The sequence below is a fragment of the Octopus bimaculoides genome, chromosome 28 (genome assembly GCF_046866305.1).
Source record: "Octopus bimaculoides isolate indiv1 chromosome 28, ASM4686630v1, whole genome shotgun sequence".
NCBI classification, from domain to species: Eukaryota; Metazoa; Mollusca; class Cephalopoda; order Octopoda; family Octopodidae; genus Octopus; species Octopus bimaculoides.
Window position 1 is genome coordinate 18694356 of NC_142955.1, and position 21462 is coordinate 18715817.

A 21462-nucleotide genomic window follows, 5' to 3' on the forward strand; every position below is an offset into this window, starting at 1 on the left:
TTAAGGCAGGAACTCCTTGAAATTTTGGGTGAGTATATATATATATATCTACCAATCAACTTGACTCATTCTTTTAATAATTCTGATGAAGGACTGGCATCCGAAAAGTTACAACCCATTACTTCTCTTTTTCAGTGCTACACTAAAACTATCTTTCCTAAAACTTGTTCTCATGTTGTCTTCTTTTTGTGCTCGTTGGTTTATATACGTGTTTGTGCATGAATATGTGTGTATGTGTGTGCGTGCGTGCGTGCGTGTATGTATGAAGGCACATGGCTCAGTGGTTAGAGCATCAGACTCACAATCGTGAGGTAATGAGTTCGATTCCCAGCTGTATATTGTGTTCTTGAGCAAGACACTTTATTTCATGTTGCTCCAGTTCACTTCAGCTGTAGAAATGCGTTGCAACATCACTGGTGCCAAGCTGTATTGGCCCCTTTGCCTTTCCCTTGGATAACATCGGTGGCATGAAGAGGGGACGCTGACATGCATGGGCAACTGCTGGTCTTCCATAAACAACCTTGCTCAGACTTGTGCCACAAAGGGGAACCTTCTTGGTGCAATCCCATGGTCAGTCATGACCAAAGGGGGTCTTTACCCTTTTACCCTAAGGTGCGATCTAAGGGAAATTTGACTGCTATTTGTAGCAAGTCTAGCTACCCTATAAGTCTCCGATATTGCTTCATGCATACACAAGACAATAGAATGTGATGTGAGAGAAATTTAGCTGCTTTTCCTACCAGCTCTAGCTACAATGTAGAGGTCCCCTTCACTGACTCATACATCCATGCATAAAACAGTAGGATGTGGTATGAGGGACTTTTCACCACTATTTCTACCAGATAGAGGTCTCCCGCATTGGTTCATACATACAAAAGACAGCTCAGTGTGATTTGAGGGCAATTTGACTGGTATTTCTACTAAGTCTACCATGTAGAGGTCTCTTTCATCAACTTGTACATATATATTATAGATAAGACAGAGTATTTTTTGAGGGACATTTAGCTGATATTTCTAACATGTCTAACTATGTAGAGGCCTCCTTCAATGGCTCATCCATATGATATACATACACATAGTAGTATGTTATGGTCTGAGGGAGATTTGGCTGTTATTTCTACCAAGCCTAGCTAGCAAGTGCATGCATAAGAGATTGAGGTGCGATTCAAGTGAGACTGGGTTGATTTTTCTGTCAAGTCTAGCTATGACATAAAAAAAGAGAAGGTGATTCGAGGGAGATTTGGCTGCTATTTCAAACCAACCCATTAGGCTTGTTTCATGTAGAAAGTGAAGTGTGAGAAGTAATGTTTGCTAATTAATGTTTAGGAAACTCGAAAAAATTCTTCACGAAAGGCAACACAACCCATCTACCCCGTGACAGGAATGAGATTAACCTCAGGCATAAGGGGGGGGGATAATGAGGGTGGGTGGGGGTTGGGGAGAGAACATGTATGCTTAAATGACCCCAAGTTTCACAGGGACGAGGGCACATGTTTAAAAGACCTGTGTGTGTGTGGTGGTGGGAGAGGGGCAATAGTAAAAAAACAGAGAAATATACAGAGAGAGATAGATAGATATATATATAATATAAATAGATAGATAGAGAGAGAGAGAGAGAACAAATAATGACAACAATAATAAGTATTCGTTAATGGAATGACTGAATGAAAAGACACTAATTGGAATATACGGCGGAAAGAGAGGCAGTGAAGAGCATTTTAAGAAAACCTCACCCAATATCATCGTGCTCTGAGGGTATGTTGGTGGGCCACATCTCCTGTAAACTGATCAATGAACGGCTAATGTTAGGCCAACGAGGTAGGTAGACGGAAATTCAAGAGGACAGGCCACATGCAAACATCATCATCATCATCATCAACGTTAACAACAAGGACAACAACAACAACAACAACAACAACAGAAAGAAGAACAAGGTTTTTTTTTAAACAACGGAAACACAGAATAGTTGTCATTATTTTAATGGAGACAGGTACAAACTATGTGTGCAGATGTGTGCATGTATGTCTATAAATGTGTATGTATATATATATATATATATATATATATATATGTATGTATGCATATATGCTATGTAGGAAGGAAGAGTAAGACCGCAGCTGGTTCCTCATGTAGCATGTAAAACTCTGCAATGCTTATTAGCAAATGGAACATGTGTAATGGTGACTATAATATGAAAAAATTTTCAACTTCCTGTATTGTTTTTATAAGCGTTGAAGTGTGTATTGTGAGATACAAACAAGATGATAATTTTATTTTCAAACGCATAAACGCTGATAAAAGAGCAGGAATTGGATAAGGTATCCATAAAAAGCAGATGTCATCATATTTGTATCTCGCAATATACATATATGTATATATATTTGATGTGTGTGTGTGTGTGTATATTTATATATATATATATATATATATATATATATATATATATACATATATATATACATACACACACACAGATTTGCTGGTATATGTCTGCACATATTCATATACATACATGTGTGTGTGTGTGTGTATATACATACGTAAGTGTGTGTATGCATGTCTAAATATCCATCATCATAATCGTCACCATTTAATATCTGTCTTCCATGTTGGCATGCGTCAGAATCTAACAATCCAGAGGACAGCACCATGCTCCAATGTCTGCTTTGGCATGGTTTCTACAGCTGGATGCCCTTCCTAACGCCAACCACTTTACAGAGTGGACTGGGTGCAGTTTCCTTCTTTGCCTACTACATCGGATTCCTTTTATAGTCTAGTTTTTTCTCTCAAAATATTTATAATGTCTTTTGTGCACACTTACATTGCACATCCAATGAACCACGCTCACTTCGTTTCTTTCCAGTCATCTCAAGTTCCCTGCATTCAGGGCCCATGTCTCAATACCATGCAGCATCACAGGGCTAACGTAAGCATCACGCAAACTGCCCCTTCACTCTGAGGGAAAAAAACCTTTGCTACCAGCAGTGGTAGTAGGTCCATAATTATCCAGTTCTGTCCTATCTCCCAACCGTTGTCCTCTACTGCCGCAACTCAGCCAAAGAGGATCTTGGCCTTCTAGGCTACTAGTGCTGGTGTAATGAAAGAAGGAAGCACCCAGCACACACGTGAAGTGGTTGGTATTAGGAAGGGTAACCAGCCCCGGGAAGCAGACACCGGAGCAGAGTACAACTGCTGGACCCTGTTCAACTGCCCTACCCATACCAGCATGGAACAGAGTGAATAATGAAAATGATTACATATATATTTGTGTGTGTGTATACACACACACGCACACAAATATATAGACATTTATACATGTACTAATTAAATGTTAGTGTGTGTGTGTGTATACAAATATATGTACTTATTAAATGTGTATGTGTGTGTGCATGAATGTGTGTGTGTGTGTGTGTGTGTGTGTGTGTGTGTGTGTGTGTGTGTGTGTGTGTGTATATAGCATAGCAAAGATAATTGAATAAATGAATGAGTAGAGACGTGGTACCTGGGATGTGGGGTCGGGAGGTGGGTGGTATACATAGCATCAGGGTATGGTGGAGAAAACAGGGTTAGGTTGGGCAGACACACACACACACACACACGCACACACAAAGGGTGGCTGGGAAAAGAGACAAAACGAAATAAAGGCAGTGGAAGACGATCAGGATATATAATGTTGGCTGATGTTTATTTCTATGATGAAGGCCATTCCAGCAGTGACCACCCCATCAGTTTCGTAATGTCCAGGGCTATACATCATCGCAAGGTTTCCTTCCCTGTTTAATACATTGTGTTGTAGTTTGAGGGAGATTCAGTTATGCTTTCTAGTAGGTCAAGCTCGTGCATAGAAGCTTCGTTGCTGGCTAGTTGGAATACAATACATGGGGTGAGTATTGGTCAAGGAAAGAAGGGAAATAGGGGACATGGGTGAGATGAGGGCAGTTTATGAGGGGGGGGACAGGCCAGGGCTGCTAATGACTGGGTCATGGATAGGATAGGACAATTAATAATTAAGGAAAAGGATAATGATTGGGAAATAGGACAGAACTGGCACTATTCCATCAGTCACGACGATGATCCAATCAATGGAACAGCCTGCTCGTGAAATTAATGTGCAAGTGGCTGAGTACTCCACAGACGCACATACCCTTAATGTAGTTCTGAGGGAGATTCGGTGTGACACAGAAAGTGACGAGGCTGGCCCCTTGTCAATTACAGGTACAACTCATTTTTGGCAGATGAGTGAACTGGAGTAATGAGCGATAAAGTGTCTTGCTCAAGAACACAATGTGGCGCCAGGAATCGAACTCTCAACCTTATGATTGTGAGCCAAATATCCCTAACTACCACGCTACACAACTTCGCAACAGAACAGAACAATTAATGATTAGAAGACAGGGCATGAATGTGAAATAGGACAAAACAATTAATAGGAAAAAAGGAACAGTTAATGAGTGGGAAATAGGACAAGGCAACTAATGACTGGGGTTGGCGGGGATAAGATAGGACAATTAATAATTAAGAGACAGGACAGAATTAATGATTAGAAGACAGGGCAGGACAATTAGTGCAAAATAGGACAAAATAATTAATGATTGAAAAAACAGGACAGGAAAGGACAATGATTCAGGAGACAACAATTAATGGTTGGTGGATAGGACAAAAGAGAAACTGAGTGGGATGGAATGCAAAACAATTAACAATGGGGAAACGAGACAGTATAATTAACAAAAGGGAGACAGGACATTTAACAACTAATAATCAGGAGACAGAACAAGACAATTAACAATCAGGAGACGGCAAGATAATTGGGAATGTGGGAAAGAGGGTAGTTCTTGATTGGATGCAGGACGGGGGGAAGACGAATTATACGGATGATGTAGAATCTAGGTCTGACATTTTCACAGAATTCTCTAGCTCTGATACTTTCATCAAAGAAATTGGCATTGTGTTTTGCCCATGTATGCTGTCGTTGAAAAAAGAGGATTAATTTACTGGTGAAAGCTACTCGGTACATTACAAACTTTTCTGGCTAATATATGTAAATTTATATCACAGACTCCTCAGTATATTACAGGTTTCTGCGGCCGATAGGTGTTTATACTTTTTTAGATTCTGATTATTTCTGTGGGAGGTTTTGGAACGGAAAACCGGCAATAGTCGAGGGATTACTGTATATTTATATTAACTCAATAAAGGATGCGCTCCAAAGATACACGATGCCAGACTCTTCAATAGCACCATCCTATCAGCGCTCTTATAAACAAGCAAGACATAGGCAAGTATGAAGAGGATAGAACATTCATTGGCTACGACACAAAAGTACATGGAAAAATCCACCAAGGAATATCATTAAGAGATGTGTTTAAAATGAAATAATTCAAGAATGGAGCAGAGTGAATGATTTGATTGCAGAGTACCAAAAGCACAAGTTCTGCTGGGCCAGACATGTCACAAGGTTCACAGACAAGAGGTGGACTTGTGCAGTTGCTGAGTGATATCCAAGAGATCAGAACAGGCCACTTGGAAGGCCTCTCTGATGATGGAAAGATGATTTAGTTAAGCAATTTGGATCGAGATAGAAAAGGATGGTCACAGTGAAGACAGAATTGTAAGCGCATTGTGATCAGTGATGTATAACCACACCTATTGGTCTGGTTGATAACTGTGATATTATACAGTGAAACCTTGGTTTACAAATGCCTCCCATCACAAACGAATTGAACAAGTTTTCAAAAATAAAATGTCTCAGGTTTTGCAATGGTGTCTCGAGTAACCAACACACAAGCCAGCATCAACGGTTGGCAACAAGCTGGGACTACCAGCAAAAGAGTATCAGTTGCTATCTAGCTTTCACGCAGTACACATCCCTGCTTGAATTCACTAGGCTTTTCTTGAATTTCTTAGGGAAAAAATAGTTTTGGTTTGGGAACATTTTGGATGACAAACGGCCTTCAGGAACAAATTAGATTTGAAAACTGAAGTTCATCACTATACATCATTGTCTGTAACAGGAGTATGAAATTTATTAATTCTAGAGACCTTGGTAATATATTATGCCAAGTGATGAAATAGTTGTGAATTACATGAAATTGGGTGAATGTAGATCTGACATTTAACTGACTTAGAAGGTTCTGGAATTCTTATCTGGAATATTTCTGAATCTTTTCGATTGTTACACCACACTTCCACGGCTAACACACATGAGGGCATTCATATCAAATCTCTCAAGCATGTCTGCTAACACATATACATACGCACCAACAGGTACACCAGCATCAGTTGTCAAGCGATGGTAGGGGGGGGGGGGGACATACACACAAACATACATACATATATATATATACACACACAGACACACATATATACACACACAGGACAGGCTTCTTTCAGTTTCCCTCTACCAAATCCACTCAAAGCTTTGGTTGGGCTGAGGCTATGGCAGAAGACACATGCTCAAGGTGCCATGTAGTGGGACTGAACCCGGAACCATGTGGTTGGGAAGCAAGCTACTTACCACACAGCCACTCCTATTTTTTCTAACTTAAAATCTATTGACTAATTATTAGTAATTTTTACTGACAGAAAAATAAATCATAACGAATTACTTTTCTTTATAAAAATGGTAGTAATTTTACAGCCTCATCAGATACACACAGACCAAACAGCAGAAATAACATTGCAATAACAAGATAGACATACGAACGTACACATCCAGACAAATACAGAGAAAAACCGTTAACATAACAGCTAATTAATATGCATGCCCCACAATTCATAGTAAACAATTCCCAATGAAATAATATTCAGGAATGTTTTTAAGAAGTAATGAATAGCAGTAAAATAAAGAATACTAGCTCAGAGAATCATATTATGGTGAAACTAAAAGTTGTAATGTAATGACAGGATACCCAGTTAACCCCTTCAAACAGCAGACATCGTCAATTGGCATTCCAAAATCATTGCATGGATACGTGCATCATAAACTGATGCCCGAGCATCTTCTTTGTTAAATGTGTCACAGCATAAAGGAATTTTATCGATGGGAGAAATCAACGCAAACGAAAGGAAGATTAATACAGCGATGATGTATATGTATATACACACACAAACACACAAAGCAGTATTCCTCCTACTAACATAGAATGAAAACTTCTTATGAAAGCATGAAATAGTAACATCATCACTAACTTGTTAGTTATGATTAGCACAAGCGAAACCAGTTGACTATGTAAATATTTTATTTCATAAAAAATATATTTTGTCCAACAAAATTTCTGTGCATTTTCTTTTTATATTTTTCCCTATGATACACCACGAGGAGAAAAATAAAAAAAAAATTATGAAGCTTTCTATATGTGTGTGTGTGTGTGTGTGTGAGTGTGTTTGTTTTTATGTTGAGTTGTAAGAGAAATACTTTCCCATTAAACTGAAGAATTACTGAATATATTTTGTAAAATACAAATATATTACACTTTTACAAGAAGAATTGAGACAGAATTCCAAAGTTTCAGACTGCTACACGTTGTCAGATTGTCAAAGAGTCTGATGAAAGCTAGCAAGCCAAAACTTCGAAGTCACTGCCACCACTCTTCTTGTATACACACACACACACACACAAGTAAGCACAGAAACAAACAAGGCGGAAAAAATAGTACTTGAATACCAAAGGAAGAGCAATATACTGTTTATTAAAACCAAAAATCATTTTCACAAATGGTAACTCGAATTTCCATGAGACCATTTGCCAGACAGTTGCGATAACAGTGTGTGTGTGTTTTCAGGAGAGTTTTTTATAAACTGTTTAGGTGTATCATCTTACACATGTTTCATTAATAACAAGGGCACTCAGAGAGCGCAAACCTCTGCTATGGCAACACCAACGTTCTCTCAACGATTAGCCGGCAATGGTTTTTAAAATGAGGATATCTGAAATAAACTCAACTCCTCTCACAAATGAGAATACTAAAAATGAACCCGACCGCTCTCAAAAATTAAGTATAGAAAAACAGAAAAATAATCCAGCATCCTTGTTCGTTTTAAATGAATAGCATGAGACTTGTTGTTTTAGATCAATGTATAGAATTATGTATCTATGTAAGTATACTATAAAGTGTTAATATGTATGTATAATATATAAGGGAGATAATCAGAGAAAGATTTGAAAGACTTCATCTAATCCAGAATTTTTGTCCAGTACCGGATCGATCCCAAAATCTAATTAGTTCATGCCAATCATGAGGCCAAACATCCCTGAAAGTTTGATCCAAATCCATCCAGCGGTTCTTGAGATATCTTGTCTATGGACAAACTAACAAACAAACATGACTGAGAACAATATCTCTGCCTTCGCTGAGGCGGAGATAATAAAGATATCCCTCACATAAGGAAGACCTCATGAATGGATTGTATGTGCGAGTGTGCATGTATGTAATCAGGAGTTTGTTTATAAATTGTTTAGGTATATCATCTTACACACGTTTCATTAATAATAAAGATATCCATCATATAAGGGAAACCTCATTATCAAATCTGCAGAGATTGCGTCACTTCTGCTAGTAACCATTACAATTTTATACTGGCCTCCAGAGAAGTGTTATAGTACCAACAACCATAGCTACAGTGGCCATGCTGGAGCACTGCCTTCAAGAATTTTTAGTTAGAAAGATGAATGAATCCCTGTACTTGCTTTTTTTTAAAGTCTGGTATTTATTCTCTTCATCTCTTTTGTCAAAGTGCTATAATATGGGGATGTAAATAAACCAACACCAGTTGTCAAGCACTGGTGGGGGACAAACACACAAACACACACATATATATATATATATATATGATGGGCATCTTTCTGTTTCTGATAACCAAACCCATCTACAAAGCTTTGGTTGGCTAAGTGCTATAGTAGAATACATGTGACCAAGGTACCAAGCAGTGGAACTGAACCTGGAACCATGGGGTTGGGAAGTAAACTTCTTACCACAACACCTATACCTCTCTCTCTCTCTTATATACATATATGATGGACTTCTTACAGTTTCTGTCCACCAAATTCACTCACAGTGAAATTTGGCAGACAGAAACTGTTCTGAAACCTTGTCATGCATAGAGGTGTGTGAGTGTATACGCCTCCTTGTGACATTGCAAACTGTGCCATAAATGAACGTCATTCATTCCTGATATTCTGTGAAAACATGTCCAGCTATGGGGGAAATATTACTTTGCTCGGAAGAAACAAGGGTTCGTGACAGGAAGGGCATCCAGTTGTAGAAGAAAAAAAAAAGAAACCTGCCTCACTACATGCATGGCTACACACGACTGTGATCAGTGATGGAAAAATAGGGGCCAAGGGTGGGGTGGAGGTGAGGGCAAAAAGGAGAGGTGAAAATAAATGCAGATTGCAGATTTGTGTAACAGGGACACGGCAGTTGCACTGGAAGGGAAGGGGCCAAAGAGTAAAACCAACAAGTGAATGCTGAAACAAACTGGACACACAGACAGACGACAACGCTGCCATCACTTTCGCTGTCGTTGTTGCTCACTGGGGTGGGGTGGGGGCTAAGTAAAGTTAGTTTGGAGGGTCAAACTTAAAAGGGTTATGGGTCTTGAAGTGGGAGGAGTGGAGGGTGGGTGGCAGGGGAACCCATAACAAATAAAAAGAGAAAAAGAAATACACAAAATTACACATGAGACAAAAAAAACAAACACTGAGGACAAAACAGGGGACGCAACAGAGACAGACAGACAGACAGACAGGTAGACAGATGGAGAAAAAAAGGACGACGCCGCCGCCTTCGTTCCGCCAAGATTGTCGTATTCGGTCAGCCAGCCAGCCAGCCCGCCCACCCGCCTGTCGGACAACGGAACGATTTAATGGAAAGGGTGGGGGCGTGGGGGGAGAAACGGAGGTGGAGGGGGGTGAACCGGAAATGGAGAGGGAACTTAGTCGCATCGTAGTTCGGACAGAGTGGAGTTTTCTGGGGGAGGGCAAAGAGGGGCTGGTGGTGGTGGTGAATAGAAACAGAAAGACAGCCCATCTTCAGCAGAAATATTTAATGATGGGGGGGGGCAGACAAAGAAAGTGGAGGGGGGCATAGACATTATTTTATAGCTTGGAGTGTAGAATTTTGGGGGGGAGGGGACGTCAGAGGTGGTGGTGGTGGTGGTAGGGAATACTCGAGCGAGTGAGGGGTTGGGTGAGTGGGGTAGGGCAGAATGAGAGAGCATAGAAACTAAACTGCACCCTAGTTCAAATAGGGTGGAGGGAAGGCCAGTGATGGCGGTGTTGATGGGACCAGGAGGATATGATTGGGCTAATAGATCGTTAAAGAGGGGAACAGGGGGGGGGGGGGCAGTGGAGCTTTTATCAGGCAGAGCATTTATTGGTGGGGGAGGGAGGGGAGAGGACAGGGTAGTTAAGAGGTGCAGGCAAGGGACAGGGGTGGGTGGGACACGTAATTATTAAAAAAAAAATTCAAAAAAAAAAAAAATAAAATAAAATAGTTTTAAACAGCAACAAACAGTGTGTGAGAGAGCGTGGTACTTACTGCCAGGTAATAATGTTTGCTTCTTCACCAATCCCAGAACGTCCAGAATGGAGGCGCCCGGCCGACGACACGGATCATCATCTGATGGAAGGCAATCAAGTAACATATCATAGAGGCGGCACGGAGGCGGTACAATGGTGTTTTTTGTTTTTTATTATTTTTATATTATTTTGGCAGAGGGGGGAGCGGTTTGGGGGGGGAGGAGTAGGAGCAGGAAGGGGCACGGGCGGGGGCACAGAGAAACTTTGTGGCGGCAGCAGTAGCGACAATGGCAGTGGGAGCGGGGACAGGGGAGCCAGTGTTTTAAAATCGTGGGGTGTGTGTGTGTGTGTGTGGGGGGGGGGTTTGATGGGGGGGGGGGGATATCGTTTTTTTTTTTCTCTCATCCCCTCCCCACTCCAAAAATGTAAAGACTGAAAAAATAAACACTATACACAGATGCTTATATGTATGTATATGTGTGTGTGTGTATATATATATATATATATATATATATATATATATATATGTATGTATGTGTATATATATATATACACACACACACATGCATACTCTATTTGTGTATTAAGGCTACCATTGGTTTAACGACAGCCTTGAAAACCAAGGAAATATCTTAATTGTTTTCAAGCCAATCAAATGGAGAAATGGCAACCTTAATACATGAAACCAATGGTAGCCTTAATACAAAGAATATTTATCCATCAATATTCTCATTGTTCAACTAAGAGCATTGTCATTGATGCTATCAATCCAAGAACATATTTTTCTGGTTTCTACGAAGATACCCCAAAGTTAGCATCTGTAGCAATGGGACAAAACTGGACATCGTCTTAAACTGGTTCACACATTTACAGAAGCATTCATGTGCATGCACGCGCGCGCACTAGCATTCACACTTGACAGACATCTGTATCATTTCTACCTACCAACTTCCGTTGTCCACGCCGATAATCAACACGAAGCTGTGTAAAGACTTTGAGACACTTACCGAAGGTGCCAAGTAGTGCGACGGAACCTGGAATCAAGCGGTTCTTTTTAACGTTACAACTAAGATGCATCATTTTTAGAGGTTGGCATTTTCCATGCTCGCATCGAGAGTCAGACCCAAGATTTATTGAGGCAGATATTTCTACGGCCGGATGCCCTTCCTGACAGTGACCCCCGCCAGTTTCCAAACAAGGTAGTATTCCACGCCCCACTCCCGGCTGGACGTGTGTCTTGGAGAATACTGGGAATGCACGACATGCTTGTATAACACTGACAATTGTTTACAACAATGTGATGTCAAGAGGAGACACAAACACATATGTATGCACACACACACCCACATATATATATATATATACACACACATGCATTTATATTAATACATATTATGTATACACACATATATGCATTTATATATACATACTCTCTCTCTCTTTTCCTCACCCTCTCTTACTATCCTATGTATCTCTCTCTCCACCCCTACACACTCAATAAAACTATATAAAGAGACCCTCCACAAGGTCTTCTCAAAACAATTTGAAAATCCTACATGATTAGGTGAAAAGCGCTTTATTTAATATGTGACATTAATAAAAATCTGTAAATGTACAAACATCCAGATTTCCGAGTACCTTAATTTTTTTCTATATATACACACACACACATATATGTGCCTTTATATATATATATATATATATATATATATACACACACACACACACACACAACAGGCTTCTTTCAGTTTCCATCTATCAAATCCACTCATAAGGTTTTGGTCAGCTCAAGGTTATAGTAGGAGACACTTGCCAAGGTGCTACGCACAAGGAACTATGTGGTTGGAAAGCAAACTTCTTACCACACAGACAACAGACACCTATATGCTCACACACACATTTATCTTTAATTGGATATTCTGCTCATTATGAAGGTGTGTTTGAGTGCTTAATGCTTTGAACAAAATTAAGGAACGGCATCAAAGATCTTTGGTACAGTGAAAAAAAATCTCAGTGTTACGCCCTAAGTAACCTTAACAATGGAAGGAAATCAAACAATCAAATTCAATGACTCAATGTTACAAAGATCAATAAATCTGTGCACAGAACTAAAAGTAAAAAAAACATTCATGGGGCAAGGAATTTTCCAAACCCCCTGCTAATAGTTCTAAATTGGAATTGGTTGATAAATATGTAAAAAAAAAAAAAAAGAATCCAAGAATAAAGAAAGAAAAAAAAAACAGTATTTAAACTGGCCGTATTTGGCCCTAATATTCTACCTGTATTATGCTCAGACTGTCCAGATCTGACCTCTCACACCTACCCTGAAATATTCTAAATATAAACAATCACATCGGTGCAGGAGTGGCTGTGTGGTAAGAAGCCTGCTTTCCAACCACATGGTTCTGGCTTCAGTCCCACTGCATGGCACCTTGGGCAAGTGTCTTCTACTATAGCCTTGGGCCGACCAAAGCCTTGTGAGTGGATTTGGCAGATGGAAACTGAAAGAAGCCCGTCATATATATATATATAAACTGTTGTATTAAATTATTTAACTACTCTACCTTTACCCATATATACCCCTGGTTGCGTTTTCACAACGCAAAGCCTACTCCTACTTGCTTGGACATGAACTCGCTGGGAAGCATCTGAGCACACGGAATGTTCCGTAGGTAGTGGACACCCATAGCTAACAGCTGCATACTGTCCTTCTCTTCCAGATTGTGAAAGCTTACCATAACATTTAATCTAAATACAATGAAATTTGAAGACTTCATTATTTTTTTATGGGTTAAATTGAACACATGTGCTTGGTGTGCACTCTCTCAAAGAGCAAAGTATGAGATCCAAGAACAAAACATGAGGGAGCTGGCTGGCTGAAGAAGATTCAAGGACCCCCTCCCCCGACACCCACAAATTTTGCATTTCATTTGGACACAGATAAGTGTGGGCTGGAACATTTAATTAGTTGATATTACACCAATACTGAAAAGGGAAGTCATTAACATTAATCGACACTTCTTGTCAATGAAGGCAAGGGAGATAATTCTGAAATTTAAATTAATTAAAAATTAAATGCAGAAAATGTAGAGGGAGAAGGGGCATAATCTAACAGTCCATATGAAATACTAGGAAATTTTTTCCAATGTTATTTATTTAAAATCTTTTAACTGGTAAAAATATAAACTTGTTGACTAGCTACCTGACAAAGACTAAGATGAATTAACATGTCATCAGACTCAGCTTCACTGAAGAGGTTCAACAAATGTTTTAACGAATGTAATAACGAGATTTGTTTTGAAATTCACATTTAAACATCAGTGGGTTCACTCAACTAAGTTGGTCGTTTGAGCCAAAAATTTTTTCGGTCAACAGCGGCCGGGGTTGATAACAAAAGGGTTAAGGGTATGCATGTCTGCATGTTCCATTGATTGGATCAGCCGGAACACTCATCGCTATAAAATGACAGAGAGCCTGGCCAAATCACATACCAGTCTACTGCAGTGAATTAGCAGAAAGAAAAGGCAGAGCGTCAGACGAAATGCCTTGCGGTATAATGTTTTGGTTCCATGTATGCAGAGTTCAATCTCCACTGCTGTCAGTCACCACGGGGAGGTGATAGAAGATACAACTCTGTAATGGACTGCAACTCACTGATTAAGAATTCTTTTGCGCTTGATACATTAAAGTGTCTTAACCAGTACTTGACTATGTGTCCTTTATGCATAAGGCATCCATGAGAAAATTTTTAGAGGTATTTTTTTATACAAAGATACATCATTGTGTTATACACATACATGCACACACATACACATAGATATACACATTTCTTAGACATGTAACTACATGGGTACGAACGTGTAGTGACACGAATGTAAAAGCCAGACAAGGACTTAATAATTCACATTTTTATGTGTGTGTATATGTGTATACACACACACACACACACACAAATACCCATATATACACATCTTCACATTCATATATTGTCATATACCTCTATACACATACATACACATGTATATATACATACATATACAGTTATACACATGAACACACACACATATATACTCACACAAACACAAATACACATATATACACACATGCACATTCACACGTGTTCACAGACTATATTTCTTATACAGATCAGCACACAACATGCACACACACACACACAACCACACATATAATAATGTGCCTATTACTGACAGAGTGAAAGTTAACCAACTGGAAGCCACCACATCACATGAGAGGTAAAGTAGTTGTGGAAGGATGTTCTCTATCCGAAATATTGCCACAACTGGGGGGGGGGATATTTACTGAAGCACTGGTGATCCATCCTAAGCTTCCTGTAAATAATAACATGGCATATAGAGAGAGGTAGGTAGGGGGTGAGGGAGACTGAAAGAGAAAAGAGAGAGAGAGAGAGAGAGAGAGAGAGAGGCGAAGAAGGTCTAGAAAAGTGAAAGAAAGAGTGGGAGGGGACTGAGGCTGAAATAAAGAAAGAGTAAAAGAAAGGAGAGAGAGAGAGAGAGAGTGAGTTATACAGAAATTAAAAAAAGGAGGGATTGAGACAGAGGAGTCGAACAGGAAGGTAAAGTAGGAGGAGTCTAACAGATGGAAGGAGAGTCAGAGAGAGAGAGGGGGAGGTAATTATACTGAAAGACAGAGAGAGGTAGAAAGGAAGCTAGAAGGAAAGGAAGAGGGAGTTATACTGAGAGAGAGAGAGAGGTTATAAACAAAGGCAAAGTGAATCAGAAAGAGAGGAAGGATGAGGAGAGAAAAACTGTGTGTGTTTGTGTTTATGTTGTATATATATGTTGGTGTGTGTGCGTCATCATGATCACCATCATTTGACATCTGTTTTCCATCCTGGCATGGGTTGGACAGTTTGGCAGGAGCTGGTGAGGCTGGGAACGGCACCAGATTCCAGCTGTGCCAAAAACAGACAATGGAACCCAGTGAGGTTCTTTCTTGGCCTTACAACATCTTGTGTATATATATGTATATATATATATATATATATATATATATATATATTTGACTGGATCTAGCAGACTCTGCAAACGCAACCTTCAAGGTTCGAAGAAGGGGAGCGCAGCTGCAGCAATGCATTCTGCGATGCAGAGAGCAAAATACGGAGGCTGGTAAGACATCTTGGTCATTCACTATGTCCGTCTCCATCGCCAGTCATCTTACCCTGGTTATAAACCATTTTTTTTTCTATATTCATGGAGGCAATGTGGCCGATGCTGATGTTGCATAGCTAGCACCTGTGCTGGTGGCACATAAAATGCACCTTTCAAGCGCCGGGCCTCATGGAAGAAATGACAAATGACCGAGACCTTTGGCCAAATGCTGTGCTTGAGAAGACCCATCAAGCCAAGTGAAATCATAGCCATGGTAGATACTGGTGTCGCGCATCTGGCACCTGTGCCAGTGGCACGTAATAGCATGCATTACACTCTCAGGAGTGGTTGGTGTTAGGAAGGGCATCCAGCTGTAGAAACCTTGCGAAATCAGACTGGAGTCTGGTACAGCCCTTCAGCTTACCAGCTCAGGTCAAACTGTCCAACCCATGCCAGCATGGACAACAGACGTTAAATGACGACAATGATGATAACGACCCCTTTCGTTACTATTTTAATTTGGTGGACCCCTATAACCATTCAATATTTTAAAATTAGTTTCATGCTATTTCGTTATTCACACATTCCCTTCTGTAGGTTGAACTCTGTAAAATGTTAGAGAAAGAAACCCAGCTGTTTCTTGCGATACATACATTCTAATCCAAAGTTTTCATGGACCCTTACAACACTACTTTGGATCCCCTACCAGTTATTCCCAAGAACGACTCTCCTTTTAAGGTGGCAAGCTGGGCAAAATGCTTAGCGGTATTTTGTCTGTCTTTACATTCTGAGTTCAAATTCTGCAGAGGTCAACTTTACCTTTCATCCTTTTGGGGTCAATAAATTAAGTACCAGTTACGCACTGGGGATCATTGTAATCGACTTAATCCATTTGTTTGTCCTTGTTTGTCGCCTCTATGTTTAGCCCCTTGTGGGCAATAAAGAAATAAGAAATAAGAATGACTCGATGGTTTTCATCACACCAATGGATGAACATTTACTGTGTGTATAGAGAGAGAGGAAGAGAAGAAGGTATAAATGACAGAGAGAAGACGGGGAGAGAGAAACTGCTTGTGTTGGTGTGTGTGTGTGTGTGTGTGTGTGTGTGTGTGTGTGTGTATGAAGAGAGAGAGAGAGAGAGAGAAAAGAAAAAAGAGAGAGACTTACAATTTGATTCTTCATCCACGTCGTCTACTTCGACCCAGTCCACGTCTGGCTTCTGTGTGTAACAAGTCTTCTTGATGCAGTATACCATGTGATTAGCTGAGGAGCACCGCAGCAGAGGAGAAGGAGGAGGAACAAAAAGGAAACATCAATGAACAAGGCATGAACACCGCCACCCACACGTACGTACGGCACAACACAGCATTTACATACGGCTTTCACACCGACTTTACCTTGAACGGACAACATGGAGAGGAGAGAGAGAAACATCATTGCGAAGTCTCTTCTGTACTTGAATAATCAGGACAGAGACGGAGCACCAATAGTGTCACTCCAACCTGCCAGAAATAGCAACCAAATCTCCCTCAAATTACATCCAAAATTCTAGTTAAATTCCCTCAAACAGCTAGATTTCTGTTATAAGCCTTAAGTTACATGGAGCCATTATTTCCATTCATATTATATCTTCTCAGAATATATATATAATAATATTAGGGACAAAATCCAAAATTACAGGTAAAAACTCATTTAAAATCAATTTATAAAAAATTAAAATCAAATTGAGCTTTATAGATTATAATATATATAAAAATATATAGTTTTAGGGAAAAAAAAAAAACCAAGTTTCAAGAACTCATCGATTCTTGAAACTTGGTTATTTTCCCTAAAACTATATATATATATATATATATATATATATATATATATATAATATATATATATATTCATTCATATACACACACATATAAATATATATATTATCATTATTATTATTAAAATTAATAATAGTATAGACAAAAAAATTATGTCAGCACAACAGTATCAAAGTTATCCATATTGGTGAAATTTTAACCAAACATCTGAAAATTTTCTTAGCTGTTTAAGAACACCAGCAAAAAGCAACAGCAAACGAAATTTAAGTTTGGCCAGTTGTTCATTCAACCAAGAATCTTATAAACCTTCACAGAAAGTTTTAACGAAAACTTTATCGCAAGCTTTTAAAGATGTATAGTTTTATTTCTTTGTTACTTAGAGCCCACCCCAAGGTCATTCTCAATAAATAACCCTTATTCTTACCTTGAGAAACAGAGAGAGAGAGAGAGAGACGGACGGACGGACAGAGCGAAGGACTTACCAATTTTGTTGCCGAGACGGCTCCCAAAGCCACACAGACAATACATGGGTTCGTCCATCGGCTTCTCGGTGGGGATACTAATGCTGAAGTTAGTGAGTCGCCCTGAGTGAAAGCCCAACATGTGCGTAGCGTAGGCAGTGCTGCAGCTGGTCGCAAACCGGCACATGGAGCATTCTATGTATTTGCTGCATGGGAAAACAAGAGATTCGACTTTAAGAAGAACGTTAGTGGTTGGTCGGAGCATAGGCATATAGACGAGTGTGTGTGTGTGTGTGTGTGTGTGCATGACTTTTGTATGTGAGTAAATGAATGAGTTAGTCATTTGTGTGTATACATGGCTGTGCAAACATGCATGTGCGTGTATATATATATATATATATATATATATATATATGCATGTGCACACACACAAGCACACGCACTTATATGTACATCGTGCTGGAGTAAGAGAAATGGAATCAGTACAGTGATGTAGAAATATCTAGAAAAATGAACAGAGTTTGTGATGATGGTGACGATGATGATGGATGGATGCTGTGGTGGTGGTGGTGGTGGTGGTAGTAATATCGGATGAGACAAGAGACAAGAAGAGAACAGTGAAAGAGATGAAATGAGACAAGACATACAATGTGAAATCAGATGACAAAATGATGACGATGACGACGATGACAAGCGATGATTACAAAGTCCCTTACCGGAAGTGTCCGGCAGTGTTCATGTTGGCTTTGCATTCGATACATTTATAAGTCTCCATGTATTCGGGTAGCTTCATTCCATGGTAGTCCATAACTTTGGTGAGTGCAGGGGCATTCAATGACTTCACCCCTTTGTCTTTAGACGGGGCCACACCCGGCTCCGGTACTTTTATCATCACTTGGTCAGGGGTCGTGTATTTGGCATTCATACCTGCAGAGACACAGACAGACAGTATAGAGATATAGATTTCGATTTCAAATTTTGGCACAAAGCCAGCGTTTTCGAAGAGAGGGGGTAAGTTGATTACATCAATCCCAGTATGCAACTGGTACTTATTTTATCGACCCTTAAAGGATGAACGGCAAAGTCAACCTCAGCAGAATTTGAACTCAGAACATAAAGACAGACACAATGCCATTACGCATGTTGATGACGATGATGATGATGACAATGACAATGATGATGGTGACGATGACGACGATGGTGTTGATGAGGGTGATGATGACAACAACAATGATGATGGTGATGATGACGAGGTGATGAAGATGAGATGACAATGATGACGGTGGTGTTGACAACGGTGATGATGGAGATAACAATGGAGATGATGTTGGTAATGATGACAACAACAACGATGATGATGGAGATAATGATGATGATGATGACAACAACAATGATGATGATGGTGACAATAAGATGACAGTATAAAAGAAAGATGAAGGCAAACAAAAACGAATGAACGAAAGAGTAGGCTAGGGTCACTCACCTATGACTCCCTTTTGGTTCGACTGGTGGTCCTTCTTGCGGTGAGCCTTCACTTCCAAAGAATTGAAGAATGTCAGCTTACATATGGGACATTTTCGAGAATTCGTCTTGGACTGATGTTTCAGGAGGTGGTGATAGTACATTTGGGTCTGACCCCAGCCATTGGCCACGAATTTAACACGGAATATCTTCAAACAGTACAGACACAGGATGAATGGAGAACTGTCATGTTTCTGAAATGCAAACATGACCATCGGTCAGAGAAATACAGGGAGAAACGAACAGATGACCGGAGGGTCTGAGAAGCTAAGACTTGTTGTTTTAACAAACAGCCAGAAGTTTAAAAAAAACAAACCAGACATTGTCCTAACAGCAAGATGACTATGAGGTCAGATCGGCTAACAGACATGTTTTAACAAATAGTCAGATGGGCAGGAGGTTTGGGCCTCAAGGAGGCAATGTGGCCAGTGCCGGTGTCGTGTAACTAACACCCATGCTGGTGGCATATAAAAAGCATCTATTGAGCACTGGGCCTCACAGAGGCAATGGCAAATGACCGAAACCTTTGGAATACGCCGTGCTTGAGAAGAAGATCCATCAGGTCAAGTGAATCATAGTCGTGGTAGATACTGGCGTAAAAAAATGAAAGTTCAACCCCCACCTGCTGAAAAAACCAAAACATAAAAAAAAGAAAAAAAAAAGAACTTACCTTCTTGAAGTGGTCGACTGCGTCACTGTACATGGATGAGCGGAAATTGCACATTTGACAAATATATGGCATCTCGCACGCTGTGTGCACTTGGCGCATGTGATTGGTTAACGCAAGTCGACTGTCATGGTCCTTCTCGCAGATGCGACACAGGAGCACGTTGGCATTGTTCATATGGACCTGGTCAGAGCAGAGAGAGAGAGAGAGAGAGAGAGAGGAGACAGGTTAATGACTATTGTTTGACCAAATGCAGTGCTGCAGCATGGCCACAGTGAAACAAATAAAAGGACAGAGAGTGCTTACCTTCTCAATGTGAGTTTGCATTTCAAAAGGAGTATCAAACTGTTTGTAGCAATGTTTACACTGGGTGAGGTCGCTGAGGTCAAGATTCTGTTGTTTCTCGCTGTCAATATGACCCTGCATGTGCATCATGGTGCGCACGTTATTGTACAACATCTTGGAACAATACCAACACTGCAATACAACAAGAACAACAAATTAGAAGAGAACAAAGCGATAGCCATGGAGATAGAAAAGAGTGCAGTGGGTGCTTTGCGTTTCTGACATGGTGCTAGCCCCAGCGAGGTTTGCTTTGGCAGGTTTTCTGTAGCTAGATGCCCTTCCTAATGCCAACGAGCACTTTACAGAGAGGACCGAGCACCTACCACATGGCACCGGTGTGACAAAGGTCCCTCAAGTGAGAGGAGGTGTGCTACTGAATGAGGGCGGGGGGCTTTGTGACAGGTGATGAGAGATTAAAGCAGCGGGTGGGAAACGCCCACCTGCAGGCACAATTGCACCTGCAAACCCATTTTATTGCGCCTGCAGGATGGTATACTCATATGAACAAAATATAGTAAATTTTCCAATTATAAAATTTATGTGATACTTCGGCAGACTTTTAACTCAGAAAGTTAACCTGGGCAAAACGCCATTATGCATTTTGCCCCCTATATTAAAGATTCTACTCCCTTAAGAATAAAAAAAAAGGGGGAGCTTACCTTAAATCTGTGTTCTCCTTTCTCTTCCCAATAATTTGGGTCACCTTCCATTTTGCCATAATAATATTCATCCAGTGGGACCCAGTTTCCTGAAAGAAGGTAAAAAAACACAAAATAAAAATGAAGTCCCCCAAAAACAGGGGCACAGGTTCAATCCTCAGATGTGATGCACACACGGCATTTTAACCCTTAGTATTTAAAGTGGCCAGATCCAGCTTATCACACTTACCCTACAGTGTCATTCTAAAAACAAACAATCCCATCATTGAAATCTCAAAGCCATGAGATAATCCAGGATTAATTGTAAACAATGTGAATAAATAAGCATTACAATTTGGTGTAGT

At 40.1% G+C, this 21462-nt stretch overlaps 1 protein-coding gene across 12 annotated transcripts in view; it reads right to left on the bottom strand.

The window, feature by feature from the left end:
• LOC106881809 (uncharacterized) overlaps nt 1-21462 on the bottom strand; it is a 77759-nt gene that overhangs the window by 19742 nt on the left and 36555 nt on the right. For 4 of the 12 annotated variants that reach the window (XM_089344751.1, XM_089344760.1, XM_089344753.1 and 1 more), the window contains 9 exons: nt 21119-21207; nt 20421-20591; nt 20118-20297; nt 19410-19641; nt 18643-18853; nt 17948-18132; nt 16816-16911; nt 10539-10619; nt 1734-1784 (listed from right to left, as the gene is read on the bottom strand). In XM_089344751.1, the coding sequence (XP_089200877.1) occupies nt 1734-1784; nt 10539-10619; nt 16816-16911; nt 17948-18132; nt 18643-18853; nt 19410-19641; nt 20118-20297; nt 20421-20591; nt 21119-21207 (1296 nt within the window). The remainder of the gene's footprint in view (nt 1-1733; nt 1785-10538; nt 10620-16815; nt 16912-17947; nt 18133-18642; nt 18854-19409; nt 19642-20117; nt 20298-20420; nt 20592-21118; nt 21208-21462) is intronic. The other 8 variants (XM_089344754.1, XM_089344761.1, XM_089344755.1 and 5 more) reach the window with 3 other exon arrangements.